General features: G+C 36.3%; 1 protein-coding gene across 5 annotated transcripts in view; it reads right to left on the bottom strand.

Annotated features, from left to right (window-relative positions):
- Positions 1-3,715: 3,715 nt before the first annotated feature.
- The window catches only part of POSTN (periostin), a 75,829-nt gene continuing 67,646 nt past the window's right edge, over positions 3,716-11,898 (bottom strand). For 3 of the 5 annotated variants that reach the window (XM_040426096.1, XM_040426099.1, XM_040426097.1), the window contains 3 exons: positions 10,884-10,964; positions 9,498-9,542; positions 3,716-4,122 (listed from right to left, as the gene is read on the bottom strand). In XM_040426096.1, coding sequence (XP_040282030.1) covers positions 4,076-4,122; positions 9,498-9,542; positions 10,884-10,964 — 173 coding nt within the window. In that variant the 3' untranslated portion in view covers positions 3,716-4,075. The remainder of the gene's footprint in view (positions 4,123-9,497; positions 9,543-10,883; positions 10,965-11,898) is intronic. The other 2 variants (XM_040426098.1, XM_040426100.1) reach the window with 1 other exon arrangement.

The following is an 11,898-nucleotide window of genomic DNA, read 5'->3' as shown; positions in this document are numbered from 1 at the left end:
CTGAGTCACAGCTATGGGCAGAATATCAGTTATATTATTAGCCACTGGTCAAAAGCCAATGCACTTAAAATTGTCATGTGAAAGTAATAATACATACTTCATTTTGTTATTTCTCCTCTGACTGGGCTTTTCCCTTTCCTTCATTCTTACAATCTGATGCTTGCATTGTTTTTCATAATCTTTAGAACTGAATGTTCTAAACTCAAAGCCTAATGTCCTGTCTTCACTTCTGTGAGAAGCTTTGCAATAGTTTCACTTCTTTTTGGGTTAGAACCATTATGATATTGTAAGCTGTTGGTATATATATATATATATATATATATATATATATATATATATACACTTGCTAAAATAAAATAAGTCATTTATGGAGAAAACACTTCCCTGTGTCTCTGATTATTTACAAATTAACCCTTGATTTGGCCCAATCATCACATCAGAAGAGCTGATAACGTTCACAGTCACATTACTTAGAAAGCATGTGCATTGTTATTATGGTACTGCATGGCATTGTTATTTAGCTGTGTAGCTTTCTAGATTTGTTTATAGCCTACTGATCCTAAATTTTACCTCCTCTTTGCCTTTTTGTTGTGAAAGTAGAAAGTTTTTGAATTTTTGTAGCACTGGAGATTTTTCTTATTTCCTCTGTTTGGTTGATTTTCTCTTGCTGCTGGATAATACATTGCAAATTTTCTATACATAATTTTTGAGTGGCACAAGAAAGGGAAACAATGCAACTGGTCCATAAAAGAAGTACCCTGGTCTATATGTTTATGTAATGGATATGTGTTAGGTCATTGTGTACACTATTTCTGGGTAATTTTTGTCCTCTGACTCAAAATTTCTTGGGGGATTTGTTAACCACACAACTCAAGAGGCTGCCTCGTAATTGATATTTATCACCTCTGTACAGGACAGGTAAATGCCTAATTGTGTGGGGCCCTACTGACCACAAGAATGTCTTGTGACTCATGTTCCCTCTCATTGCATATTCGCTTAGTTTGAATGGAAAACTTAAAGGACTTTTCTTCTGATTCTAATTTATGTCTTGTCAGTTTTAAAATGCTAAAAAAAATTGTGGGACACTCCTGATCATAAGAATAAAGGGGGGAATTTATCATGAGGAGAATATTTGAAGTCAGTTTTGCTTGAGTCTGTGTTGGAATACTTTGTGCCACATCAAATGTCACAGGTTGTTTGATAAATTTGGCTTGTCCTTAAACCTAACACTTTTGTCTAGAGAAGCTACTCCAGTTTTTCTACTCCACCCTCCTCCTGGAGTGAGATTGCGACTTTTTTAAAAAAGTCGCAATGATAAATCTGGAGTGAAACTCATTAACATAGCTAACCACACCCACTTTTCCACCCATATTACAAAACTTGAGTGAGTGGTGTACACATGCAAAAAGTCGCAAAATTTAGCGCAAGTGAGTGTAAAAAGTTGCACATTTTTGTGCAATCGCATAAATTTTGCACAAGGGAGTACAAAAACGTGGTGTGCACATGCAAAAAGTCGCTAAATTTTGCGCAATTGAGTGTAAAAATTTACACATTTTTGAAATCGCATAAATTTTGCGCAAGGGAGTGCAAAAACGTTGCAAAAGACCTATTTTGCGACTTTTGATATCAGAATTCTGGAGTGAAGGTATGATAAATCAGGGCCAAAAAGTCCCAGATCTCAGAATTGGTGGGCTCCCAGCAGTTGGACCTAAATGGAGGAAACCTTTATTATGTATAGTTGAAAAGCATACGAAAGAAAACCTGTTAAAATCTCTCTGCCTGATTTTCTCTGGCTTATATTTCTAAGAATAACTTTAGCACCTTGCTTGATCTGCTGCACTGAGCAGTGAGTGACAAAGATTTGCTTCATAGCCGGCCACCTGGCAAACTACATTAAAGGTCGGTTCACACTTTGGTTTGTATGGCAGTAACCAGTGGATACAGGAGATAGGAGAAGTAAGTATAAGTCTTTCCTTTACATTTTTCTTTTCCTTCCAATCCACTTCTTGCTTTAGAACAACAATGTTTGAACCCATCCTAAGTTGGAAAACTAAGCTAGAAAAAACTCATTTTAGATCGAGTATTGTGCGGATTTTCAATAGTAATTGTGCAGAAAGAGGTAAGAAAAAGTCAGTAATCTCTATCACATACTGTAATGTCATAAATGTGATCCAGTGTTGTTGTTCTCAGCGCTCATTGTAATCCTGCACCCTGAGAATCAGATTAACGCTGTCCTTGACTCAGCTATATGCAGCGTGGGCAGCATGGTGGCTCAGTGGTTGGCATTGGTGCTTTACAGCAGTGGGGTCCTAGGTTTCAATCTGACCAAGGACAATATCTTCATGGAGTTTGTATGTTCTCCCTGTGTTTGTGTGGGTTCCCTCTGGGTGTTTCAGTTTCCTCCAACAATCCAAAGACCTACTGATAGGGAACTCTGATTGGGATAACCATTAGGGACAGCAAGTAATGATAATGGGGATAATTTATCAAAGAGCACTAGGACAGAGATTGGCATTAAAGGTTGCATAGATCCATTTTGCAACTTTTTAAACATCCGCGTGCCTAAATTTAGGCGCATGTGATGTTTTTAAGGCACTAGGAATTGGCAGGGGCAGAATGGCTTGATAGCAAGGCCATCGACCCTGGCAAACGCACCAACATTTATGCCTGTTTCCAGGTATAAATGAAAAATTGAAATCTACTCAAGTGAGGGTCTACAGTAGATTTTAGTCTAGCTGCACAATATGTCAGCAATATTTTTGCGTAAATTAAAAACATAATAATAAAAATCTCCCTGCAGTGTTATTTGTATAACATTGTAAAAATTGGATATTTGTCATAATCATAAAATGTTTCATAAAATAGCATAGACAAATGCATTTTTCAACCACATTCTTTATTGAGTATTGGCTTAAGAAACAGAGGTATACACGCACACCCAACAGCTTTTAAAGCCTTTAAATAGAAACTCATGGTTTAAAACAAAGCTTTAGGATGTGAAAGATACTTATATACTGTACTATTATAGCTTAGGAATTGCTATTTATGTCCTGCTGTCATTTTCGACAGATCAAAGATCTTCTCTCTTCACCACTAAATACATGAACATCTCAGAGTTAGATAATACATGTAATACATGTGGAGGGAGTATGAAAGATACAAAAGCAGAAGAAAACTTCTCATACCAGGCTCACTGTAACGATACATCTCTGAATGTATTTTTTGTCTTTAACATCCTAAAACCATATTTAATTCAATTAAGTTTCACTTTAAAGAAAAAGAAGGCACAGGAATGTAAGGAAAACACTTCTTCCCTAGCTAATGAAGTTGCATTGCAACATTTGAGTAAAAATAAACACAGAAGCAAATGACTATCATTTTCTGCATACAAAACCAGTAATAAAAATGGCATAATTTACAAATAAACCAATAGAAGTTAGTACTAAACACTAGCCGTGTAGGTTTTGATTAAAAGTAAAAAAAAAAAAAGAAAAAAAAATGTTCCATAAAAAAAAAGAAACCACAAAGCACCAATTTATTTAAAGTGCCCAAAACACCAACTATTCAAGATCACACCGGCCCGTGTGCACTCTGCATGTGGAACGGGAGCATGGATCGGTGTTTCTGTCCATGCCTCCGCACCGCAAAAAAATAAAACTTGTTCTATCTTTTTGCGCTGCGGACGGATCATGGACCCATCGAATTTGAATGGGTCTCGATCTGTCCTGGCCAATTGCGGTCCCCAATGCATGGAACGGATGCACAACGTTTGTGTGCAAAAGGCCTAATTAGCATACAGCACACCACAACCCATTGCATAGAACAGAGGACAACTTGATATAAACAATCCTTTTCTTTGATACATTCAGCATTTTTTATTTTTTATTTCAAAAAGTTTGTACAAATCCCCATCTTGTAAGAAATCTTAAAACAGTAAGAATGGATTTGCTTAATTGAAGGCAATTTGTGGAAGATGTGAGATAGTCCTGATGAAATTTATTTCGACATAGCACACTCTTTATCACTTTCTCAGAACAAATTCTTTGTAATTTCTTAATAGCTGATGGGACTGAATTTAGGATTGATGACTTCTTCTTTTAAGCTTTCTTCTGAGTGGTTGACCTGTCAAAAAAGGTAAGTCTATGTTTATTTCAAGATTAAAACAAACATTTGTCTCATTACGATAAGTTAAAAGAGTTGTGTTATCTCATACATTGAGAACATATCGGTAGGATATGCACCCAATGTCTGATGGGACCTGCACCTATTTCTAAAACAGAGTCTGCAAAGAGAAGGAGAGCGGACCACGTATGCTCAGCCACGTTCCATTAATTTATATTGGACTGCCAAAAACAGCCGAGTGCTGGCTCTACAATTTCCGTCAGACCCATACAAGTGAGACTGAAAATAGCTAGGTCATCTATTTTTAGCACACCCATAGAAATGAATGGCCGAGCTTGCATGATCTGCTCTCTTTATCTTTGCATGCTCAATTTTAGAGATAGCTGTGGATCCCTAAAATGGGTTATGCCCCCAACATATGAGATGACACAATCTTTAAGTTGAAAAGACTGGTTATATACAAATATTTATGACCATTGTTAGTCTGCCTGCGGTTTGTTATGGTCTTCTCAAATTGAATGGAGACAAGGATCTACTTCAGACAAGTCTACAGTACGTAGAAACTTGTTACCTCTTAAAGGGTTTCTACCACCATATTTTCACCTATTTAGCTGTCAGACACTAGCGATCTGATAGTGTCTGCTCTACCTAACCATGCTATTGTAATCCCTTTCTGTGCAGCGGTTACCCTAAAAAAAACGTAGTTTTATTGGTATGCTAATGAGCCTCTACGTGCTATGGGGGCGTCTTTTCAGCACCTAGAGGCTCCGTCCATTCACTATTTCCGCCGCCCAGCGCGCTCCAGCCCGCCCCTCTCCTCTAGATTGACAGCCCACTCACGCCTGCGCCATGTGCCTCTGTATTCGGCGCAGGCGCAGTGACTGTTGGACTGCTCCCTGCGCCGTAATCACCGCAGGCGCAGTGAAGATGCCGGCGCAGGGAGACAGTCACTGCGCCTGCGCCGAATACAGAAGCACACGGTGCAGGCGCAAGAATTCAGCCGAGATGCAGAGAAGTAGTCTGTCAATCTAGAGGAGAGGGGCGGGCTGGAGCACGCTGGGCAGCAGAAATGGTGAGTGGACGGAGCCTCTAGGTGCTGAAAAGACGCCCCCATAGCACCTAGAGGCTCATTAGCATACCAATAAAACTACGTTTTTTAGTGTAACCGCTGCACAGAAAGGGATTACAATAGCATGGTTAGGTAGAGCAGACACTAGTAGATCGCTAGTGTCTGACAGCTAAATAGGTGAAAATGTGGTGGTAGAAACCCTTTAATGGAGGGCATATAGATCAGAATAGTATACAGTAAGTTAAAGTAATGTAATGTGTACATGAACCATCTGACTTCACCCAAAATGTGTACATGTTCTTCAAAGGAGTGTTAAAGATTTGTTAGAAGCACACCGATTCTAAAATATTCAACATAAAGAGAACAAAGGGACTAAAATAGAAGGGAAGCACAAGATATTCTGCATCCACCTTTTTTTTTTAAAATAACAAATAGAAGCTAAGCTTGTTTGCCTGCTGGTGAGCAAAGGGTCATCTCAATGGTCTCAAAGTTATATAGCAAGAGAAAGATCCACCAATCCAGTGTTAATGAACAAGAGTTGTGACTTCAATTAGTTGTTGTTGTTTTTTCAATTACAGCCTACATAAATTAGGTAATTAATTATGCTTTAGTCCAATTTCTGATGGCTGCATTATACAGGCATATTCTAATTTAAGGCTGAAACACGTGGTGTGATTCTTTTATACCAATTTAATTCACCGCAGGGTTCAATCTAGTTCTATCTAATGTTATATGTTGCTGTTTGGGCCATCTAAAATTGTCCTTAAATCAGACCAGATTTAGTGATAAAGCTTAGTGATAAATTGTAGCATGGCTAGACACTTGTCCAACTCTCTAATTGTGGTGACATTTTGGTGGTAAATGATGCAAATTAGGATATATCCCCTTTCCTATGAAGCCACGCCACTTTCCAACAAGCTACATCATTGGTTCAGGTAGGAACAGATGATTGCTTTAAACAAAATTGCGGCACATTTTAGCACCATTTAAGCCAGCAACTGTTGATTTGATTGTACTTGTTTCTCTCATTTACTCAGTGTTTTAACAGAAATGTATTCTATTTAGTTAAAATTAGATAAGGTTATATAAGAAGAAAATCTCAGACATTACATGAAGATGTTACATCATAGACAGACATGAGGTTATTGCCTAAGCATGGCATTAGTAAAGCTCTACCTTACTGAAGCAATTTCAAGTGAGTGCAAGTCAGCCTAAAACAAAAAAGCAAAAAAGTTCAACAACAAAATTTTCCATGATTCAGTGTAATCAGAGGCATAAAATGGACCCTAATGAGAAATCTATAACAAAACCCCCATCCACCATGTGCTATTTTGATCTCTACTTTTCTAGAGTGGCATTTGGTTTTCCACAGGCATCAGGGCATCGGTGCGGCTGCTACTTCAGCATCTTTTTTAAATGATTACAAAAGGAGTCATCTTGCTGAAGGCACATAAGAAACCTCAGTCAGATAATGACTATTTAATTTTTGTAGGGGATGTTGTGGGCTGTGATATGTGCAGAGGCTATTGTGCAGGCAGTGTGAGGGGGGGGGGGAATCTGAACTTGTCCACTGCCTAATGGAAATTGTGCAATCCTCAATTACCCAATTACCTGCCACAAAGTCCACTGTAAACCTGTCTGTTCTGAGATGTGAACTCTACAGAGCAGGAAGAGTTTGGCCTGCAGTGAGGACCTGGTACCAGGCTAAATTTTAGTATTTTTTAATTAATCAATAGCTTCCCTTTACCGCACATTTATCTGATTTGTGATAGAGACATCCTGAAAAGTTTTAAAAGCAGAGTTGTAGCACAAAGCAAAATGTTATTGTGTCTGCCAAGCTATATGGGACCATGCAAAAACATTTTAGATGTAGGCAAGAAGATTTAGAGAATTTCCCCCGTCAGTATACAGTACATCAATGAAGTATTCTCTACTTTAAAATATATAATAAGTCTTTTCAGCATTTCTTAGTTATATCTGTTTTTGGGAAAAAAGGGTGTCAGCCAATATGTACCCATGAGACCCCATGGATTGTACTCTCTCTTTCATAGAGTTTTACATGAATGAAAACAAGTAAGATGATGTATAAATGCGTAACATGCCAGGTTTACTAACTCCATTGAGCTCTAATGGCAGGCATGACTGTTGTCATCCAGTTCCCTACCAAAATCCTCTATCACGTTTCAATGGGTCGATAGACTTTTTATAAGAATGACAGAAGATGTCAAATAAAGGACATTTATTAGTGGTTATGTACGCCAGCAGAATCATTGAATATGCATGAAATACGGTAAGTATCAACTCTGCTCATTAAAAGCTATGTACACCTTCGGGGCAATTTTTAAAAATTATTGCATTGTACTCATTTTGAGCTAAGAATATATTTTTTAGATTGATCCTTATTAAATATATGGAGCCCTTTTTTCTGGTCATAGCTGAGATGCTTTAGTAGCATCTTAACTTTTTCATCAGACCAGGAGCAGACAGACTCCTTATCTCTACTCTTTGACATTATAAACACTTATTACAGCTCAGTTCTTATCTTACTGATAAAAATATGGCTTAAATAAGTGTTTATGACCTCTCAGTAATTCAGAGATAAGGTTTATAAGATGACCGGCAGAAAATGAAAGTACCAGTCACAAAGCCAGAAAAAAAACCTTTGTGACAGAACAGCCCAATATTTTTAATAAAGGCCAATTGAAAAAAAGATTTTTAGCCAAAAATTAGTAACATGCAATCATAAAAAATGACCTCCAAAGGTTTGCATAGTCTTTAAATTCACAGACCTTTTTATGAGGGTAATACTGTATTTGTAGTCAGTCTGCATTGGCATACTTCTGCTCCTAATTTATCAAATGTCATACAATGTTAAATTTGGTTCTTCGTGAAACTATCACTTTTGTCTAGAAATGCTACTCCAGTTTATTTTTTACACCATCCCCTACTACTTTGAAACTTTCTTTGCAACTTTTTAAAATAAGCACCAGTGATAAATCAGGAGTGAAACTAATTAACATAGGTTACCACACCCATTTCCCAGCCACTTTTGAAACCTGAATTAAGTGATGCAAAAATTCACAGATGTTTATGGAAATAAGCCCAAAATGTCACGAAAGCCCTATCTTGCAAATTTTTAAAACCAGAATTATAGGATGCAGGGCATGGTCATTTTCCAAATTTCTTTATAAATATTACAGTCTCCAGGAAAATCTAATAGCAGTTGATTAAAAACACACTTATGCACTTAGGAACCGGTGACTAATTGTGATAAATAATAAAGCATTTTAAAGTTCCATTATTTCTTTCAGAGAGAAGATAAATTCCACCAAGGCTCCTGTTCTGATGTTTCCTCACATTATTATTCCATACTAAAGCTATTCATAACTCACTCTTTAATAAGCACCACAACTATATGAATACGTGGATAGGGTACATTGTATTATGTATACAATCCAATACTCACAATAATTTTAAATAAATAAGATCAATTCCATTGGTATCATAGAATTATCTATCAATCCATCTATCTATTATATATCTATCCACCTATTAGGCTAGCATATATTATTGTCTCTCAATGACACTAAACAAACATTACTTTAATTGTAAAAATTTAATTTTTGTGACACTAGAATCATGTCCAGAAAATAATTGATTCTTTATAACCTACTTCATCCTTGTGCAATAGATTGCCAAATCCTTACTGGTAGTTTTTCTTGAAGTCTGACAATGCACCCGAAGCAAAACTAATGATACCAAATCAATGATAAAAAAGGCCATAGGTACTGGTGAGCTCAGGAACATATTGTCGTAGAGTAAAAGTTCCCAAACTATCTGGACGTGCACAATATAAGACTTTGACAAAGTGTGACCCCAGGTGAGACAGCTGTAGGCTGAGGTCTCAGGACAATTCAGTTTTGATAAAGATTTGACACCTACATATTTGTTGAGGGCCTTGGCCTTATTTTAATATTGACAAATATAGTATCTTCAAGTAGCTTAAACTAGAATTGATATGCTGCAATTTAATAATAGGGTTGACATCTCTTTTACAGCCTCCCCAAATAGCAAATTCTTGTTCCAAATTACAGTACAAAGAGTAGCATAACCCAAGTGTTATAAAATGTAGTACAGACTTGAAGAACAGAATCGTTCATGGTGGGTGGTAATTAATGCTTAAGCTTCATCACAATCATTTACCCAGTATAAGGAACTTTTACATACTGCATATAGTTTATATAAAAGCATTAAAAAGACAATGTTGTCAATGATTAATAAACCAATAAATAAATGGATATTGTACCTTGTACCCTTCTAGTTCCAGACTGTATTCTTCTAACTTGGGGCTCTAAAAACATAGAGCGTACAAAGAATAGAGTTGGTATAATTAGATACAATACTGTTTGTTGGAAATAGAAATTTCGGAAATATATTTGGAATTTGAACCAGTTTAAATAAAGAGGAAATCTGAGAACATAGATGTTAAGTATAGTAAATGAAGCAGAGACGTAAAAGCCATAATGTTACTCGTGTTTTCATTACAATGGACATCTTCTCTTCTTCAGAGGGCATCTTCACTTCTGACATTTCTGCATTACTAAATACTTGATTTCTCATTCAGGTATGAGCCCTTAATTCTGTCACTTTTCAAACATTGCTGAGAGTGTTTTACTATGCAAGAACACAAACTAGTGACAAGTGGTTGTTGTCAATTTATTCATAAATTTCCATGAGTAATATCAAAGGAAAAGCATAAACTAGAATTTTAAAGGGGTTGTCCAGTTTCAAGAGGAAACTGGGCAACAAAAGGGATCTGCCTGCAACAAAGAGGTGATTGTTACTTTTCTGGCAGATCCTGCACTGCCTCTGCAGGTCTCCAGACAACACATGATCACTGCAGCCAATACACCGCCTCCTTTGGTGCCCCTTGGAGGTGAAGGATTTGCCTGTGTCGTCTGTGACCTCACTGTTGCAGCTGGTTTAACAAATCCTAACTGTGAGAATCAGATCTGTCAGGTAAGTCATATCACTTCTTTATTACAGCCAGAACCCTGTGTTATCTGTTTTCCTCATTAAGTCTCTCATGCACAATACAATCAATATCTTCAATCACTGCCTTCAAACACAAACTCATATGAACCTTTATTTTTACAAATTAAAGAACAGTTTGCATTTAAAGTCTCAAATGATGAAATCTATTTCTGTTATTAATGACTAATACAATCATCCTTCAAAGAAGTATATTTAGGAAACATTTTAAAATTTTATTAGTACATTTTTTGTGTTAATTTTAAAAAATTGTTAAATGGTAAATATTTAGATGAGTGAGTTAAATTTCTTATTATTTCTCCAAATACATGCTGAAAATGGGTTAAGTGGAGGAATGAATATTTGTTTTTCTCTTTTTCTCTTACTTTTTATTCTTCAGGAAAATCTGCATATGATTCAGTAATATCAACCTACCAATCATTCAAACAAATCTTCATTCTCCCCTTTGTTAGTTATTTTTTAAAGACTAAATTAAAATTAAACTTAGATTTTGAATATTAACCTGATTGCTTTGAAGTAAAGTGCAGAAAAATTGTGCTATGAAGTTAATTTAGTCTTTAAAAGGGATTGCACAGCATAGTTTACCATCACCAACAAATCCTTGTTAAGTGCTATTAGTTGCCCAGTTGCACTCACTAACCTCCCTGAAGAAGTTTTTTCAGCTCGGCATCATCCAATGTTTGTGAATCACCTTCAATGAACTTGGATACCCTGGTGACTTCTGATAGGATACAGGTTTATGGCATAAATTGTCAGGAATCTATTCATGAACCAGAGACTTCAATAAGCCCCCCACCAAAAAAAAATCTGATATTTTGAATTGGACCAGAAAAAAATGTATGGCACTCGTGTCACTGGGTAAGGAGTTTCCAATGTTTTGGGAACACATGTAGGGTTCACATATGAACTTTTTGCCAGGAAGGCAGAATATCAGAAAGAGCAGTGTATCCTAATTTCTTACTAAGGTTCAATCATTAGTTATGGTAAAAAGTGAATACATGATCATTGCATTTTTCCTAAAATACTCCAAAACCACTCTGCTATTCGCCTCCTTATACTGAAGCAAAAATGCACAAACTATTAAGAGATTAACTTCTTTTTTTTCATAGAAAAATTAAATTTAATGCTAAATACACCTTAGTCACATATCAGACATCAGTACTGTTGTCTGTTACAAAAATATTTTGTAGGGTTTAAAAGGAGCTTTGTATATAAGAAAAGAAAGGAATATGAAATAACTTAAAGAAGCCACAAAATTACTCAACTTGTTAGATAAATTTCACCATTTATTATTTTGTCAAAATGTTGAGTTTCGTTCCAATATATACATATTTTCCAGTTCTTAGGATTAGACCCTCTACCAATTAATTAAATTCCCCTGTTGAAGCTGCGGCAGGAAAAATGTCTTGCTATGCAGCTCTCTCTGAAAATGCAGCAATCAGCTTTGATTGAAATTTTCTTTGTATTCTAATGTTTAGTAGCATTGCATAATATAGAAGCATAGTTACTATCCAGTTCAGTCTGTTATCCTTAAAAGTTGATCCAGAGGATGGCAAAAAACCCTCATGAGGTAAAAGCCAATTTTCCTCATTTTAGGAAAAAAATCTAAATAGCAAATTGTGTACATGCGTATTGAAATAACAGTTTGTCTTTGG

Source organism: Bufo bufo, chromosome 3 (assembly GCF_905171765.1).
Source record: "Bufo bufo chromosome 3, aBufBuf1.1, whole genome shotgun sequence".
NCBI lineage: Eukaryota > Metazoa > Chordata > Amphibia > Anura > Bufonidae > Bufo > Bufo bufo.
Note: the sequence above shows the minus strand (reverse complement) of the source record. Positions and strands in the feature narration are given on the sequence as shown.